Source organism: Oreochromis niloticus, linkage group LG20, assembly GCF_001858045.2.
Source record: "Oreochromis niloticus isolate F11D_XX linkage group LG20, O_niloticus_UMD_NMBU, whole genome shotgun sequence".
Classification (NCBI taxonomy): domain Eukaryota; kingdom Metazoa; phylum Chordata; class Actinopteri; order Cichliformes; family Cichlidae; genus Oreochromis; species Oreochromis niloticus.
The window spans coordinates 4,047,550-4,067,263 of record NC_031984.2 but is presented as its reverse complement, the minus strand read 5'-3'; the positions used below and the strand labels follow the sequence as shown (position 1 = coordinate 4,067,263).

At 42.4% G+C, this 19,714-nt stretch overlaps 1 protein-coding gene across 1 annotated transcript; it reads left to right on the top strand.

Moving 5' to 3' along the window:
* The first annotated feature begins 1,033 nt into the window (after window positions 1–1,033).
* On the top strand, window positions 1,034–10,997 carry LOC100698281 (GTPase IMAP family member 8). Its single transcript, XM_005465035.4, has 3 exons — window positions 1,034–1,197; window positions 7,764–7,833; window positions 8,329–10,997. The coding sequence occupies exons 2-3, from the start codon at window positions 7,800–7,802 to the stop codon at window positions 10,482–10,484; spliced, it is 2,190 nt and encodes a 729-aa protein (XP_005465092.2). The 5' UTR covers window positions 1,034–1,197; window positions 7,764–7,799; the 3' UTR covers window positions 10,485–10,997.
* The last annotated feature ends 8,717 nt before the right edge of the window (window positions 10,998–19,714 follow it).

The following is a 19,714-nucleotide window of genomic DNA, read 5'->3' as shown; positions in this document are numbered from 1 at the left end:
ATTGGGCATTCAAATCCAACGAACAGCGGCTATCCTGGATTTGTAGCTGCCCACTGCATCACTGAGTGAATGGGTTAAATGCAGAGGACTAAGCATTTTCCTACAGGATTAATGATTTATACATAAACAATGAGATTCAAGATGAGGAAAATTTGATAATATTCGACACATCTGTAAAGCAGAAATATCAGTAAAATACACAGGAAGTAATATGACTGAAATTTTAATAAAAATAACTTAATATAAATGATGAATAGCACACTTTTGTGGCATTTGTCAACACCATTAGAAAAAGGGTCAACACCGTCAGACAAAAATCCTGATGGTGTTGACATCTGATGGTGTTGACAAAACACCCTACTTTCTCTCATAACACATGTTTTTCTGACAGAAGCCATCTTGTTTTCCATCAGTTGCTTATGGCCTCTACAATCTACCTAAATGAAGCTCTTTTTACAAAATAAAATAATTAAATCTTGGATTACATCGACTTTGGTGTTGACGCACTATGGTTGTGACACAGAGTTTTATCAGAAAGGTATGCCATAAATGAAATTAAAATTAAAAAAAAATTATCACAGCAGTGACCTTATGGCATGTGTATCAAACAGGAAGTGGTAAAGGGGTCCTCACAGTGTAAGCTACCCACAATAATTCCTGATTTTTTTTGTACTTTTAAAAAAAATCTGATGGTGTTGACAAAAACTCTGGACACAATTTTAATCACTTACAAAAAATATGCAAAAATAAATTTTCAATGTCATATTTTGATATTATATAAGGTATTGACTTAAATACTTAGTGATGAGAGCCATGATGTTTAATTTTACATTACTTTTAATTTTTTTTCTGTATTTTAATATTATCACACCTGCTTCTGGACAAAGGATTTTTAAGGTATACACACACTGCTCCCCAGGCGCTGCACTGGTGGCTGCCCACTGCTTCGCTGAGTGAATGGGTTAAATGCAGAGAAGAATTTCCCCACGGGGATCAATAAAAGTGTACATTATTATTATTTATTGCCTTGGTTTATCTTTTAGTCAGTTGGGTTAACACTTGTATTCATATTTTTAAAATTTAAAATTGGGTTTTATCTGGCGGACATGTTTTGTCCCTTATTTCAAGAATCACTGACCTGCAAAATGCCTGCGTAGGGTGCAGATAGAACAGAATGTACTGCTGAGTGTTGTGTTTGTCACTGTTAAGGGATTTTGTGATTTTATGATGTTTTTCCTTTTTGATACATTTTCCTTTTTAATGTTTCATTTACTCAGCTCTCCTTATAATGCTCCATTTACTCATTTTCTCATATGCTCCTGTTAAGAAAGGCTTGGAAAGCACATAGTGTTCACATATCTTTATGTTTTGTCTTTTGCTTCTTCTCACACACATACACATGAGCCCCGCAGTATTCGCTGACTCCTGTGAAAGTCTCTTGCAGACACCCTTGGAAACAGGACCCAACTGGCTTCTGTTTTCCTCGAGATAGACACTACACACACACACACACATATACACTGTGTCCCATACATGCCCAGATTGTCTGTTACAGCCTGACAAAACAGGGAATGCTACGATGTATAAATAAAGCTGACTACAAAGCCTCGGGGTGAGTATCACCCGATCACTCACCCGTGCGCACGTAGTTCTCTGAACAAAACTCTGACTGTTTCTGTATTCTTTCAATGTTTAAAAATGTCTTGCCACTGACATTTAATTGGTCCTTCGAGCCGGATAGTTTATTGATATTATTGTATCATCTAACTATTCACAGACGGAGCCACCAGATCCTGACGTCGTGACTACCTGCACTGCAACCACCGTTTCTAGCGAAGCGAGGAAAAGCCCAGAGTCGTACATTCGCCTACTGGCCAGTGTCTTATACAGGTCCACGACGCCAGGTTCTCGGTGACGCCGGGAAAAAGAACACAGCGCAACATTGAAGGTGAATATAAAGCAGCCAGAAACACTTTGCGTTGAATAATCGATTTTAGTTTGACACTGCTCGAAATAGAAGGGTCCTGTGTGGACCGAAAAGGAAAAGGACAGACGTGTCCTATGTAATATGCTCGCCCGTGTAAGACGAAACAACCTGCCCTGTGGGGGCCTGTTTCGCGACATAAAAAAGGGTTGGTAGCCAGTATATCTCACGCTCGCCTGCGTAAGACGGATTAACACGCCCTGGGAGGCTTAGTCCGCAGCATAATCCGCAGCATAAAAACAAAAGGTTGGTAGCCACGCTCGCCTGTGTAAGACGGATTAAAAATAAAGGTTGGTAGCCAGAGAAGCGAGAGTGTCAAATAAAATAGGATTTTCTCTAAGCGCGCTAACTGTTTGCTGAATGTTTGTTGAGGAGTAAGTGCTTCATTGAATAGGAGCTCTAGGCTCCTGCACTACTCCTACTGTTTTCCTGTGAGTACTGGATGGTGAGAAAGAGGAAAGGTTGCGCGTCAACGCGTAAAATTAAGTCCGCCCTGAATTTAGTTCAGGGTAGAAGGCTGACTTAATAACCTCCTCTGACTCTAGTACCAGAACGTCTCACAGTGTGTGTTGGCAGTATTAATAAATAAATAAATCAATAAAGTGGTCCTATTGAAATAAAATATAAAATATAAGCATTGAAATAAAATATAACATATAATTATTGAGAAGCAGAGAGAGGAATGTGTTGGGAGACTGGCGTGCAGTTTGCGCTGTCAAGGTGGGCGTGTTGCCTGCTTATCTGTTTAACAATGATGAAAATGATATTAAATAAATCTCTTAGTGTGTTAATACAGGAAGCTACGGACCTGGACCAACTGCCCCCACAAGCACAGCGGCCGAAACAAAATTATAGTAATGGGAACCACATCCAGCAAGAATCAGCAGCTGTGAAACAGACAGCAGCGAGGAGAGAATTAGAGGAGAAATTAAGAGAAGTTTTAACACAAAATTGGGGCCAACAGACTTGTGGAGGTTGGGAAGGCGTCCGGAGCATCACAACAAGAGGTGGAACAAAAACACACACGAGCAGAGAAATGTGAGAGAAAGGCTCCTTTTAAGGTAATGCCTAGTTTGAGAAAAAGTTAAAATTAACCTGCCTGAAAATGCACACACATGCAATGAAAAAACAGCTTACACTCATGAACGTGTGAAGATTTTCCAGCAAAGTTAAAACAGCAAAAATTAACATACACCTGTTGTTAAATGATGAAGTTTATCCATTACTAACAAATAAACCCTCTGGGTTGCAGGACAACAATTTAACTTCAAAGAAAAAGAAAATAAAGAGACTGGTATGACCAACCAGTGAGGAAACAACAAATTTAGTGGTTAAGAGTCAAATTGTGAGATGTTTTCTGATGATTGAACAACACAAGTGATCACTGACGGAAAGAAAATTTCTCTTTTGTGACTTTAAACATGATCTTAGGAATTTGAACATGTGCAGGTTGTCCTGTCAACTTGGTGGGTTATGAGTTGATTATATCGTGAGAAAGAAAAAAAAAGGGAAAAAAGGGGGAGAGAAGGCTGAAACAGGGCCTGGCCTGGTGTTTCTCCCCTCTCGTTGTAACACAGCCAACACAACATCATTTTCCTGTTCGTACACTTTTGTTTTGTTTTGTTTTGTTTTGTTTTGTTTTGTTTTTTGTTTTTGTTTTCTCTTTATGTTTAATTACAGGCTGCTTTGCCGGCCCTGGAAGCCGAGGCTGACCTGGACTCCTGCTCTCCCCTCTACGTGACCCTGACCAAATGCTGCAACAGCTGGACCCACAACAACAACCTGAAAATGTCAACAGTGCTGCAGGAATGCGATCTCATGCAGCAGAGACGGAGAGCATTAAACCTAATGCCCGTTTCACTACACGGGGGAAAATTCACAGACTGCGTCAGCTGACAGAGCTGTGACGACACGCCTGCCAAGCCCGAATGAAAAGTAAGGCCGAACAAAAGAATGCTGACCTTGATAACTCTGCATTAACACTGTGCAGGACAGTGATGGACCAACACGGCAGCAAAATGGGCGTGACAGAGACAGGAGGAGCAACTGAGGTCAACAGGCACCTCAGAATGGACAAAAACACAGAAGAAGATGCAGGTTTCACCTGCAGTGAGCATGGACTGGAGAAAGGACTGCCCCAATTGGGGTCAGAACCAGGATGGACAGAACTTTGAGCAGCAGCAGCAGCAGCAATGGTCGCAAATAGACTGAAAAGGAGGAGGGCAGGACCCCAGGGGATGCTTCAGGCTGTGGTTTACCCAAGACACCAGAACAGGAAAGTGATGAACACAAAAACACACAAACACACACATCTACATACACTGATGAAAAGAAACACACACATGAACAGATGTGCACTTGTTTTTTGAGTGAGAAATGACACACGCACACAAATTGAAATGCTGATTCACTGAGAAGTGATCCACACACATACACATACACATGCACACGCTTGTGCAACGGAGAGTGATGCACACACACACACACGCTGACGCAATGAAGAATGCTTTGCTAACAAATGCTTATGCTGATATGCAAAATGCTGCACACAAATATCCCAATACATAATTTTTATGAGGAGCCATTGATTACCATTGATTACTTAAAATGTGTTTTATGTCACCCAGAGTACATTTATGTAGATTTAAGGGGTAAGGTCTGAAACAGTTTGGTTATGAAAACAATGTCTGTGCGTGATGTCTGTTTATGGCTCAAGGCCTTGACTGAATTCTTTGCTGTGCTTCACACAGCCTGATGAGGAGCAGAGGCACAGAGTGAAAATGATGAATTAATAGTGTAAGTTTTAGGTCGAAGTACCGCATTTTCTGTGATTGAGATTTAATTCAAGGAGGAACAAAAGGTGCTACGGTACCTGAGGTTCTCATTCCCACACAATATTGTCCCGGCAGGAGGCAAAACGTTCCTGTGAATTTCTGGTTGATTTTTTGGTTTTGTTTAGTGCTAGCTTGATTTTATCAGTGAGCTTTGGGTTGTGTTCTTTCTCGTAAGCGAGAGAGGGATAGTTTTATGCTTGGACATGTCTGCAACGGGCCCTAGTTTGTGTTGTTTTTAGTATTTTGTTGGTTACGTCTGTTTTCGTTTTTGTTACAGTGCGCTGAGATAAGAACATCTGAGAGGTGTGATCCACCGATGGTGATATTTTGTGAGTTCATGATTTAACAATCAGCTCTTTAAACCAGGCCTGAAAGATTGAAATTTAAAGCGCTATAAAATATTATTACTGAACAGTTGCAAAGTGTGCTTCTCCATGATTATAATTGGCTTGAGAGAAATTCACTTATAGGGGACACTGATCACATGAGAAGTCCTGAGTCTAAAAGGATTGCAGCGAGTCAATCCAGTCCAAAAACAAGGTATTGTTTTCCTTTAAAATGATGACGTCATCTTGCTGGTGATGGATACTCGAATAGGTTGCGCGTGAGACTCCATTATCAGCAACATCTGGTATGAATGTGTGTGAAGGAATGCATGTGACTGGACTGATGACTAAAAGTTTTGACTGACTTGATACTGAGACAATGACTGCACGAACTTTAGGATTAGTAAATGCTGACAAACAATTCACCCAGCCGGCGAGAGAAGGGTGGATGCTTCGCTTTGTGTTGTTTTGTTCTTGCAGGAGCAGGAGGATAAGAGTGACTGAAGAGGAGACGGTAGCTTCACATGAGAGTGTGGAACTGCAGATTTAACCCTTTGGTTGCTAATTTTGAGTTCTGAGATATGGTGTCACTAACCTTCTCTTTTCATTTTCTAGCTCCGTTGAATTGACACATGGGAGTGTGTCAAAACAGGGGAAGTTGAGTTTTAACATCAAACAATGGTTTTATGAACATTTTATGACTTTATTTGTGTTTAATAATTTAGGTATGGTAAAACTTAAGCTTATAATGTGTTAGAAAAAAAATGGTTAATTTGTTTTTGTTTTTGATTTCTTGATTAAACTAAGTGGTTATAACCACTTTCATAAACACATTGCAAATGTGCTCATAATGAGTTAGCACTCAGTCTTTTGAAGGTCATAAGCTTCGTTCGGCGTGACTGTCTGGACTGATATATTGTAGGTATTGACTTTGAGTGCAGAGGATGCAAACACGCTTACACACATAGATAATGATTAGAATAAGTCCCTGGGTCAGAGAGTTCTGAACATAATATTCTAAACCAAATTTGAATCACTAGAAGAGCAATGGATAACAACATTAGATTATCAAGGCTAGGGAGAGAGGTGTTTTGGTTTTCTGTCTCTTACAGAGAGAGGAACAGACACCAGACGAGGACACGGAGATATGAGGACCTTCACAGCAGAGACAGATGTAGGGACTGCCGAAACAGCAACTGGGGTCAAGTGTCATGGCGTTTGGGCTCCTCGAGAAGATGGATCCCATAAACACAGCAATAACCATGAAGGGGTTGGCGAAAATCTAGGAACACCAGACCAACGAGGTTCGAGAGGCTCTTGGCAAAAAGGGGGACACGGCGGTGACCCCAGAATACACAGATCTTTGTTTGAAATCGGGGCAGAATAATCCCCTGATCTGTGCAACGACTAAAGGGTGGTCTAACCCCGGAGGTCGAAGAAAGAAGCTGAGAATCACCCAACTGGAAGATACTGGTAGATGCAGCAATAAAAATAAAGGTTAAAAGCTCCTTAGACAGAGGTTCTAGTCTAAGTACATTTGAAAGGTATAAGGTGGCACCAAAATGGGAGTGGGAAACGGTAGCACCAAAATAAAGCTGTGGGAGAACTGGGGAGTGATGGGAGTGTCATCTGTAACTGCTGTTATGGTTGTAAATCTAATTTTTCTTGCATCTGAACTGTGCAAACACAGAGGTCATTTCACATATGGTCCACCCGTTAAAGGGGGACAGAGGGCCTCAGGACTAACCCGTCACCATTTTGATGGCTGTTTAGCGGGTCATGGAAGTCATTGCTCACTAAAGGACTAACATTCGTTGGGATGCTCCTTCTGCTACTTTGCTTATTTTCCACATGTGTACTGCCTTGTATTCGGAGTATGATAAGCAAAATGTTTACTGTAAGAGTGCAAGCTTACATTGCATCATCTCAAGTTGAACAAGCTCGAGAAAAGGTACAAGTTGAAGACGATGATTTCTAAGCACTAAACTGTGTAAACCCACTAAAGTTGATCATGTACGTTTTCACAAAATGATACTCTAGTTGAAAATGCTTCTGCAAGTGACTAGTAGTTGAAGTACATAAATATATATGAACAACAGCAGGGAATGTTAAGGGATTTTGTGATTTTATGATGTTTTTCCTTTTTGATACATTTTCCTTTTTAATGTTTCATTTACTCAGCTCTCCTTATAATGCTCCATTTACTCATTTTCTCATATGCTCCTGTTAAGAAAGGCTTGGAAAGCACATAGTGTTCACATATCTTTATGTTTTGTCTTTTGCTTCTTCTCACACACATACACATGAGCCCCGCAGTATTCGCTGACTCCTGTGAAAGTCTCTTGCAGACACCCTTGGAAACAGGACCCAACTGGCTTCTGTTTTCCTCGAGATAGACACTACACACACACACACACATATACACTGTGTCCCATACATGCCCAGATTGTCTGTTACAGCCTGACAAAACAGGGAATGCTACGATGTATAAATAAAGCTGACTACAAAGCCTCGGGGTGAGTATCACCCGATCACTCACCCGTGCGCACGTAGTTCTCTGAACAAAACTCTGACTGTTTCTGTATTCTTTCAATGTTTAAAAATGTCTTGCCACTGACAGTCACCTAGGCTGTGACCTTAGGAACAGGAAACAGGATGAGGAAGCAGCTGCTGCTGAAGACAACTCAGAGTACGGCCACGAAATGCACCCAACTAACTGTCACTGATGCATAATATGTAATCTGCTTGTGCAAGAATCAGGGCAGAACCAAGGTTACAATGTGTTCAATTTGACACGCTGCTACACAGAACAAGAGTTCATATTAGTTTCTGTGTAAAAGTTATATAAATAATTTTTTTTAATTCCCCTCCACTCCCTGCGGGCAGTCTATCCTTCAGTTTTCACCATTTAAGCCAACTGGCATCTGCAGCCATTAACATCAAGGCCTAAAATTTAGGAGTGCCAAAACCTGCAGTTTCTCTGTCCAGGAAAATTTGTAGAGATCAGAATTTATCTTTATTTATTCAGTGACTTAATGTCTCCGAGTTTGGGCAAAACAACTGAGGGAAGCTAACAGTTGCTTGTTTTCAGAGTTTTATCTGTGAAAAATGTTCATTTTAGAGAAAGAAAACAGTAAAATGTGCCTTTTACACCATCATCAGTATGTTCATAATATTTTTTCAGCAGAGCCAGAGGAGCCAGAACAACAAGAAGAATCAGAAGAACCAGATAAACCAGAGTACAGGATTGTGCTTCTTGGAAAAACTGCAGTTGGAAAGAACAAAATTGGAAATGCTATTTTGGGAAATGTGAATGTTTTTCAGTCAACAACATCATCAGAGTTTCAGAAGGAAACACAAGAGTTTGGGGGTCAAATCCTGACTGTAGTTGTTACTCCAGATCTGTTTGAGAACAGACTGACTGACGTGGATGTGAGGAGGGAAATCCATAGATGCATCTGCTTTGCTGCTCCTGGTCCACATGTGTTCCTGGTTGTGTTTCAGGCTGGCAGCTTCACAGAAGAAGATCATGAAATTGTGAGAAAAATTCAGCAGATGTTTGGAGAAGAAGCAGCAGGTTATAGTATGGTCTTGTTCACCTGTGGAGATGATCTAGAGGCAGCTAGTGTTACCATAGATGAATTTATTAGCAATAATCCAGCTCTAGGTAACTTCATCCATCAGTGTGGAGGAGGATATCATGTGTTTAACAACAGAAGCAGTGACTGCTCTCAGGTCACAGAGTTACTGACGAAGATCAACAACATGGTTCAGAGAAACGGAGGAAGCTACTACACCAGTGAAATATTCAGACAGGCTGACTTCAGGATTGTGCTTGTTGGGAAAACTGGTGTTGGAAAGAGTGCAGCAGGAAACACAATCCTAGGACAAAAAGTATTTAGATCTACACCATCTTCTACCACGGCAACAGAAAAGTGTCAGATGAACACAGATCAGTTTGATGGTCAGATCCTGGCTGTAGTTGATACTCCAGGTCTGTTTGACACCCACAAAACTGAAGAAGAGATAAAGGCAGAGATCAGTAGAGCCATCCCCTTTGCTGCTCCTGGTCCTCATGTGTTCCTGGTTGTGATCCAGGCAAACAGATTCACAGAAGAAGAACAAAGGACAGTCAGAATAATTCAGAATGTGTTTGGAGAAGAAGCAGCACGTTACACTATGGTCCTGTTCACCTGTGGAGACAATCTGGAGGCTGATGAAGTCACCATAGAAGAAGTAATAAGTGGAAATTCAGCTCTCGGTGACTTCATCTGTCATTGTGGAGGAGGATATCATGTTTTTAACAACAGAAGCAGAGATCCTGCTCAGGTCAGAGAGCTGCTGGAGAAGATCAAGACCATGGTTCAGAAAAATGGAGGAAGATACTACACCAATGAGATGTTCAAAGAGGCTGAGAGAGCATTTAAAAAATTGGAACCAGACCTCAGAATGGTTCTTGTGGGAAAAACCAGAGCTGGGAAGAGTGCAACAGGAAACACCATCTTAGAGGGAAATGTATTTAGATCAACATCATCTTCTTCCTCAGTGACATTAGAGTGTCAGAAGGAAACAGCTCTATTTGATTTTCAAAAACTGGCTGTAGTTGATACTCCAGGTCTGTTTGACACAGAACTAACTGCACAGAAGGTGAAGAAAGAGATTGCTAGATTCATCTCCTTTGCTGCTCCTGGTCCTCACGTGTTCCTGGTTGTGGTCCATCCAGGAGTATTTAAAGAGGAAGAACAAGAAATGGTGAAAATCCTTCAGAAGGTGTTTGGAGAAGAAGCAGCTCGTTACACCATGGTGTTGTTCACACATGTAGATGATCTGATGGTTTCCATAGAAGAAATCATTACCAATAATCCAGCTCTGTATGACTTAGTCCATCAGTGTGGAGGAAGATATCATGTTTTTAACAACAGAAGCAGAGATCCTGCTCAGGTCAAAGAGCTGCTGGAGAAGATCAAAACCATGGTCCAGAGAAATGGAGGAATATGCTACACCAATAAGATGTTTACAAAGGCAGAGAACGCTATAAAGAAAGAGATGGAACGACTAATAAAGGAAACAAATATGACACCCGAAGAAGCAAGATACACAGCAGAAAGAAATAATAAGTTTATTCAAGACAGAATGATCGCTATTTTTATAGGAACTGCTCTCGGAGCGGGTGTTGGAGTTGGTACTGCACTGGGTATTGAAGCTGCTGTTGGAGCTACAATTGGACTTGTAGGAGGTCCAGTAGGAGCTGCAGTGGGAGCTGCAGTGGGAACTGCATTAGGAGCTGGAGTGTATTTTGCTGCTGCTAAAATGAAAAAGAGTGCTTGTGCTCTGCAGTGATACTCAGTGAGAAATTATCATTTAGCAGCAGCTCATTAAAGCCAACATGAAGATCAAGGGGGGAGATCACATTGTAGAAATATTATTTCACTGTACATTTAGTGTTTATTAAATGTGTTATTTTTGATCAAATATATTTGTAAATTTTAAAGAATTGGGGAATTAATTAATAACTAATTATTGATTAGGTGATTACTAAGATGTTATCAAACTCTGTCTAAAACAAACAGCCTGTCAGATTATCTAACATGTGTTTTTAAAGCTGTTTAAGTCAGTAGACTCACTGAGTGTAATTTGTTTAATAATGTATCATGAATCAAACATTACTGATGAAAAATTGTTTTCTTGTGCTTTTAATCAGAATCAGAATACTTTATTAATTCCTGAGGAAATAATGTAATAAAATGAGGAGATAAAAGGAGGAAAAATCAATCAAAGGGTTCGGAGAAAAACATTTACTGAGAGGTTTTTGTTGATTAAAGTCTGACATTAAAGAACAGCAGAAATATTTGATTCATATGTGACCTGTTATTAAATATAAAGATACCAAATGAGGTGGTGTAAAAAACTGTAACAAACACCTGTTAAGTTCATAGCCTTTCTGTGCTTCAAGGATTTTGACAGTGTAACTGCGGGATTTTGGTAATTGCAAAGAAACAAGGATGGGCAGGACAATAAAAATGAATGAATCCTCTTAAGGTTTTTTTTTTCCTAATAGTCTTAAAAATATCATCTGCAACCAGCTAATGCTTAGTGTTCCTGTTTTATTTATCAAGAAAATATGACCAAAGAATTTGAAATGACTAAGATCTAAGCTCATACTGCCTTAATGAACCTTACTCAAACTTTCAGTCATTTTAACGTTTATTTTTCTATCTCTCTAGTATTGGTGATTATAATAGATATTCAGATTTCAGCTGCTCTGGTTTCACATGGAAGCCCTGCTCTTTATTTACCTGCTGAAGAAGCTTTATTCTTGATTCCAAAAGAACAGACTCAGACTTCACTGAAAAAAGTTAACATAAAATCAGTTAAACCTGTTTCTGGAACAAACCCAGGACCTCCACTGACTTTCGCTTTCTTCCTGCCCCATATGGTAAAAAAATATATTTTAAAATACATTTTGAAATATATTTCAAAATATACAAAAAATGGCCAAAAAATATATGTGCTAAAATACATTTTAAAATATATTTATATAACAAATACAAAAATAACAATAAAGGAAAACAACTGTCTAACAGACAGCATAGCCGAATTCAAGGCAACACATAACAATAATCATTTAATTGCACTTTGTTTCAAAGTAAGCCCATTAAAGTGCTAAAGTAAATAAGTGTTCAAAAACAGCGGTTTTTGAACCGGAGTTCTGCTCGCGGTGGGTACGCCGCCGAACAAAGTCATTTGTTAATCACGAAAACGACCGACTGGTTACTGACAACTAAAAGATTGTTATTAGTAGATGCTAAGAACACTTACCGCTGAGGTGATACAATTTTATAGACGAATTTAGGGGAGAAAACGCTTTGTTTTCCAACACCGTTCTTAACGCCATAAGCATACAGCCACAGCAGGAGTCGAACCCGGAAGTATCCCTCCACAGCAGGTTTTCATAGTTGCCGCGACGTGGAAGGAGCCAATCAGGAGAGGGACCTCAAATCAGCTGGCGTGAATCATGTGACAGGGTGTAGTTGATATGGGTTACAGGTTCCCCCCTCGATCTCATGTACGTCCCTGTACATGGTGGCTGGTTCCGGATGACCGGTTGCTCAGTGGCAGTAAGTAGATGGTCCTCTTCATCCTCCAGTGCATGAGTGAAGGCGGTGGTTAAGCCATGGACAAGTGCCTGAATGCTCTTCAAGATGGGCTGACCAAGCTTAGAGTACTGTAACCGGTCTGGTGGTTTCCTGGTCCGAGTTAATGTTCTCACAGGTTCTAGTTCAGAGCTGGAGGTGTCAGAGTTAGATGGTAGATCAGCAGCAGAGGACATACTGGGCTCAGTCGGCAATTCATCATTGGTAGGTTCAGCAGAGGACAGACTGTCCTCTGATTCCACAGGATCAGGAGCTTCCTCCTCGACAGGGGTTTCTGAGTCAGGAGTTTCGCTCTCTGCTGGCTCAAGAGGAGGCAACGGGAGCGTAGCAGGTTCACAGAATGGCATATCAGGTGGTAAAGTTTCAGTGGCTGGAACGGTGGATGAAGGTTCTGGCAGATGGTGGACAGTGGTGAATTGCAAAGGCTCTGAGACAGGATCATACCATTGATGCGGTATTATGTCATCCTCATATTCTGACTGAGGTTGTGCACAGTCCTCATCAGAAAGGTTGAGTGACCACTTCCCGGTTGGTTTTACAGTTGTTCGGTTGGTTTCAGTGGAATCCGGCAAGAATCCACATGGCAAGAGCCGATCTCTGTGCAGAGTACGAATCGGTTTGGATTTGTTCTCTGGTCGGAGAGTGTACACTGGAAGATTGTCTGCTCTTTTTACCACCACATAGATGTCTGGTTCCCATTTGTCTGCGATTTTGTGTTTGCCTCGGAGTTTCACATTACGTACCAGCACCCTGTCACCAACGTCCAGTTCGGAGGGGGTGATATGTTGGTCGAAACGGCTCTTGTTTCTTCCCATGAGCTTCTCCGCATTTCCAATGGCAATTTTGTAGCTCTTTTCTAGATTTGACTTTAGGTTCTGGACATACTGTGAATGAGTGGGCTGATTGTTGTCCACAGGCAGTCCAAAGACCAGGTCAATCGGGAGGCGAGGTTGTCGACCAAACATGAGCTCATAGGGTGAGTAACCAGTAACATCACTCCGGGTGCAGTTGTATGCGTGGACTAGGGGCTTAACAAAATCTTTCCAGTGAGTTTTCTCTTCAGTGGTGAGTGTTCCGAGCATATTCAGGAGTGTTCTGTTAGCGCTCGACTGGATTACCTCGTGGATGGTATGGTGTAGTTCTGATTTTGTGAATCCCAGCCATTTTGCACAGTTCTTTTATTGTGCGCGACTCAAAGTCTGGTCCTTGATCACTATGGAGCTTTTCTGGGATACCATAATGAACCAGGAAATTGTCCCAGAGACATTTGGCGACAGTCTTTGCTTTTTGGTTTGGAGTGGGGACAGCGACAGCGTACTTGGTGAAGTGATCTGTTATTACAAGGATGTCTTTGGTTCTGCTCCTGTCAGGTTCCAGTGATAAAAAGTCCATGCAAACCAGTTCCAGAGGTCGATAAGTTCGAATGTTCACCAGGGGTGCTGCTCTTTCAGGTAAGGCTTTCCGTTTGGTGCATCTCTCACATGTCTTCACTTTATTCCACACATCATTGGCCATTTTCGGCCAGTAGAATCTTCGACGTACGAGGTCAAGAGTACGTTCGATGCCCAAATGACCCATCTTGTCATGCAGTTCTGACAGTACTTCAGCCCGGAATTCCTGAGGTAACACTAGCTGGTAATAGAGCTGGTCCCCAACTTGCCTCCTCACGAGAATGCCGTTTTGGAGCTCCATGCGATGTTGGTCTCGGAGTAGAAGGGGCAGTTCTGGGAGTTCATCCCGCAAGACGGGAGGTGGACTTTCCCCAGTCTCTAGCAGCAATATGACATGCCTCAGGATCTGGTCTTCCCTCTGTCTCTCAGCGATTTCAGCAGTTGTCAGCTGAGAAACAACAGGAGATGCAAACTGGGTGTCGTTGATGAAGCTGTCAGGCAAACTGTCGGTATGGGCAGTTAGTGACTGGATGAGTGCGGTGGTGGACGTCTCTTCAGCCATGCTATAAACAAGCTGACGGTCACAAATGGCTTTGACCGTGTGCTGATCGATGGAAATTGAGGAAGACTGATCCAGATGGTGTTGGGTAAATCGAAGAATTCTCTCCCTCTCCTTTTGGGACATTTGGTCATTGGTGAGTTCTCCATGTGGCCGGCGAGAGAGAGCATCAGCATCTAGATTTTGCTTACCAGATCTGTACATGATTTTGAATGAAAAAGTGGAAAGAGCAGAGAGCCAACGGTAACTGGTGGCATCTAATTTAGCAGAGGTAAGTAGGTAGGTGAGTGGGTTGCTGTCAGTAATGACAGTGAAGTTGGTGCCATAGAGATAGTCGTGAAACTTCTCCGTAACAGCCCACTTGAGAGCCAGAAATTCCAGTTTGTGAGCTGGATATTTTGACTCACACCTCGACAGACCGCGACTTGCATAGGCGATCACCTGGTTTTGTCCTTGTTGCTCCTGGTACAGAATAGCTCCTAGCCCGGCAGAACTGGCATCTGTATGGAGAAGGTAAGGCTTCTGGGGATCAGCGAAAGCAAGTACTGGTGCTGTGGTGAGTTTTTTGATAATGGTGTCAAAGGCTTGTTGACATGCTGGAGTCCAGCGACTGGCAAGTGGTTCCTTAGGATCCAAATATTGGTCTCGCTTGATTGTGGCTCTGAGTTTCCGCTGTGATGGAGGATATCCAGCAGTAAGGTCATGCAAAGGTTTGACGATGTTAGAGTAGCCTTGGATGAACCTGCGGTAATATCCTGCGAAACCCAGGAAAGAGCGGAGTTCTTTAAGAGTCTTCGGAACCGGCCAGGACTTAAGTGTCTCGATTTTATCTGGATCTGTCTGCACACCGTCTTTTGACACAACATGCCCCAGGTATTTTACGGATTTCTGGAAGAACATGCACTTTTCAACTGAGAGCTTGAGTCCAAATTCCTTCAGACGGTGTAGGACTTTCAGTAGTCTCCTCTCATGCTCTTCAAGTGTTGGTGCAAAAATAATCAAGTCGTCAATGAAGACCAAGACTTCTTTCAAGTTCATTTCTCCCATGCACTTTTCCATTAGTCGTTGGAAGGTACTGGGTGCGTTTGTGACTCCCTGGGGCATTCTGTTGAACTCATAGAATCCAAGTGGACATACAAATGCTGTTTTGCTCTTGTCTGCCTCTTCCATTTCAATCTGATAATAACCAGATTTAAGGTCAAGGACTGAAAACCATTCTGATCCAGAGAGAGCTGTAAAGGTATCCTCCAACTTTGGCAATGCATATGCATCTTTGATGGTCTGCAGATTTAGTTTCCGGTAATCAATGCAGAGCCGCACACTCCCATTCTTCTTTCGCACCACGACAATGGGTGACGCAAAGGGTGAGTCTGACTCTCTGATGACCCCAGAGTCAACCAGCTCCTTCAGGTGTTGGCGCACAGCATCCAGATCTTGAGGATGGATTGGTCTTGGGCGCTGCTTGAAGGGAGTAGGGTCAGAGAGCTTGATCTGCTGTTTCACTTTGTCGGTTTTCCCAAAGTCAAGGTCGTGTTTGGCGAAGACATCATGGAGGGCGTTTAACTCCTCAGTAATACGACTCTTCCATTCCGGTGTTATCGGGGAGTTACCAAAGTTGAAGTTGAATCCAGAAGTTACAGGGTTAGGAGGCATACTGTCATGACTCCTTTCTTGACACTGAATGGACTGAATGGCACTGATCTCTGCAATGATGGCTTTGGCTGGGAGGGTTACATCATGATCAGACTGGTTGCAGATTACCACAGGTAAGTGGTACGGCTGATGAGAAGGGAAGTCCATGACACAAGACGGGACCATTAAGCCACCTGGCAGAGGCGACGAAGTCGGATGTTCCACCAACACAGCCTTCTCGGCCTGGAGGCAGCGTCCGAAAATTAACCCCTCCAAGGCAACAGTTTTTCCAGCTGGGATGGTCTGTGGTCCGTCAGTGTGCAGCTTGACGATTCCATGATGATTACTGTTGGCCAGTCTGTATCGTTGCTCAAGAATTTTCAGCACCGTTCTGTATCCATGAGGGGCTGGGAAGGAGGGTTGTTGGTCTGAGAATGCTTTCTCATATGCCAAGTCCAGAGTGTTTGTGCCAATCAGTATTGATGGCTGTTGAGCTGATTGGACATCAGGAACTACCAGAGCAAGTGTATCAACAGCTGTGGTGGAACCCAAGAAGTCGGAAGGGAAGGTGACGTTCATCTCCACATAGCCAAGGTATGGAACCGCTTGGCCATTCGCTCCTTCTATCTCCAAGAGATTCTTCAGAGGTTGTATCTCTTGGTCAGAGAGATAATCATGGTGGAAGGAGTGAGAGATGGTGGTTACCTGGGACCCCGTGTCTAACAGGCAGTTGAATACAGTCCCTCCAATCGTGACCTGTGCTGTACTTCTGGTTCCAATGAGTCCTGTAGGCAGTGTGATGGAATGTCCATTTTGCTTGTGACTGGGACATGGGTTAACTGCAGTCTCCGTCTGTCCCTCCACAGAGACTGCCTCTAGTTTGATGATTTGTTATTGCTGTCCCAAGCCTGCTGTCTTTTTTCAAGTTGTTTCTTCTTTTTCAGAACCAGTGTCGGGTTTGGAGGGTTGGCGCATCCTGCTGACATGTGCCCATCCTCTCCACATTTAAAGCAGTAGCCTGCTCTAGGCCGGGAACTGGTTGCACTGCTGCTGGGTCTTGGTTGTGCTGATCTGAGTTGAGGTGGTGCTGGCTTGGAGAATTGAGATTTCTGTGAGAGAAGAGCAGCCATTTGACTCTGCAGTTTCTGCATCTGTTGCTTCAGCTCATTAATAGCCTTGGTGTCTGAATGGCTACAAGCACATGTGCTCTGAGAGTGAACAGCGGCGCGAGGCTTGGATGCAGTCAGGTGCTTCTTCATGAGATTCTCCTTGGCCAGCTGTCTACCCTCCTCAGTTCGAAGCAGTAGGAGGAACTCTGCAAAACATGGGGGATCACTCCTCAAGTTCTCCAACTGTAGTTGGCGACTTTTGTTGTGATTTGGCGCTATATAAATAAAATTGAATTGAATTGAATTGAATAGTTTGTTTATGATATCGCTATCCCAGCATCCTCGACAAAACTGCTTGAGTAAATGTTTGTTGAAGTCTGAAGACAGGATACCACCCCTTTTCATCACAGTGTTTAATGAGAGTTGTAAACGTTGCAAAAAAGCAGAGGGTTTCTCACCTGAATCCTGTAATGTATTCAGGAATTGAGCAAACAACTCCTCTCCATCTTGTACTGTGGCGAAAGCAGAATCCAACACTTTTAAATAGATGGATGGAATTGTGTTTGAGCCCAGCCCCTTCACAACATCTGCTGCCGGAGGTAGCAAACTTTCAAGGATGCGACGAGTGATCTGTAGAGGTGCTACATTTGGATCTGCTAATAGCAGTTCAATGTGAGATCTCCAGGTCTCATAATCAGTTTCATTGGCTGGTTTGGGAATCTTCCCAGAGAAAGGACGAAGTCTGAATGCAGGTACGGTGTCTGTTTTTACAACATGCTCCACCACTACCTTTTGTATTTCCGGGGGGTTCATTTCAGTCTGTGACAGTGAAAATCTTTGTGGATGTGGCAGTGACCCCTGTTGGTCGGGTGAGGGATTGCTGGTAGCTGTCTCAGGGATTGCGGAGTGTCCAGACAACAACCCCTGCTGGCCAGGCAGAGATGGTGCAGGCTCCACAATTTGGACTGAGGCTCCCTCTTCTAAGTCACCATCTTGTTCCATTCCTTCCAGATGCTCACTGATTTGTCCCATCATTTCCCTCAGAATATCTGGAAAATCCCTGCCGCTGCGGCGTGCAAGTTGCTTGAGCTCGCCGAGGTAATCTGCAGGGGTCTGGACTCCCGCTGTGGCTGTGCATTCCGCGGCAAGCGATTTTACACAAAAAGTCAAAGCAGAGTAGTTCTTTGACTGATGAGTATATGGGAAAAATGGATTAAGAGCAGTTAACGCAGAACTATCAACGTATTCAACGATCAGGTTTTTGTAAAACACGCTATTTAAGTCATCCACGAAAATAACCTTTTGTATACGACCGTATTGTTTCAAATAATCAAGAATTTCCTCATCTTTCTCAGTGTTTGTGGCACCAGAAACAATGACAGAATGTGCAATATTGACCCCACTTTCCTGAATAAACTTCATTTTCCCCTTGTCGCGGACCTTATCAAAACCACAGAAAATACCAAATATTCAATTAAATCAAATAACACAAAAGAACAGACATTCACACATCAGGCTCCTGGCTGGCTCGCCACGTGTAACGCAAAGTTATTTAAGGGCTAGTGTTATTGCAATGGGTAAGTTTACTGACTGACGCGCAGAAGAAATAGTTCTTTATGGAGCCTAGATGGTGTGAATGATGAGACCGAAGACTGCAGTATCTTGTACCAAAAATATATTGAATAAATGGGGGAAAGGGGAAATGGACCAAAATAATCAATACAACACACAACATAAATAAATGCCCACAATCAAATAATTGTGTAACAAATAATAAATCAATTGCTGTGATTTTCTGTGCAAGAGTCCTTTTGTTAAGAGTCCTTTTCGGTTTCTTTTTAAAGTTCACTTTTTAAGGAGTTCCTCCTTAGGGTCCAGTTTCATACAATGGGGAAAAATATGTCCGTAATCCATAGACGGCAAAGCAGGGGAAAAGAGGGGAAAAAAAAACAAAGAATGGTCCTACCGGCTCGCCACTTCAATATGAAGAAGATCAATTTAAAGGGGGAAAAAAAAACCTGACCTGTAGGCCAGAAAAATATCCATTAGTAAATCAAAATCAATTCAGTTTACCGGTAAACAAATACATTTTTCTGCAAGTCTATGTAACAATGCAAATCATGTATCATCATCATTATCATCAACAAATGTACAACAGTTAAATTATCTTGGCTACGTAGCTTAATCTATATATTCCAGTAGCGTTCGCTACAAACAAATACAAAAATAACAATAAAGGAAAACAACTGTCTAACAGACAGCATAGCCGAATTCAAGGCAACACATAACAATAATCATTTAATTGCACTTTGTTTCAAAGTAAGCCCATTAAAGTGCTAAAGTAAATAAGTGTTCAAAAACAGCGGTTTTTGAACCGGAGTTCTGCTTGCGGTGGGTACGCCGCCGAACAAAGTCATTTGTTAATCACGAAAACGACCGACTGGTTACTGACAACTAAAAGATTGTTATTAGTAGATGCTAAGAACACTTACCGCTGAGGTGATACAATTTTATAGACGAATTTAGGGGAGAAAACGCTTTGTTTTCCAACACCGTTCTTAACGCCATAAGCATACAGCCACAGCAGGAGTCGAACCCGGAAGTATCCCTCCACAGCAGGTTTTCATAGTTGCCGCGACGTGGAAGGAGCCAATCAGGAGAGGGACCTCAAATCAGCTGGCGTGAATCATGTGACAGGGTGTAGTTGATATGGGTTACACTTGCT

Coding starts and splice junctions, on each gene's coding strand:
- LOC100698281 (XM_005465035.4), top strand. CDS start 7,800: ATGAGGAAGCAGCTGCTGCTGAAGACAACTCAGA. Junction 7,834..8,328: donor GCTGCTGAAGACAACTCAGA/GTACGGCCACGA, acceptor ATATTTTTTCAG/CAGAGCCAGAGGAGCCAGAA.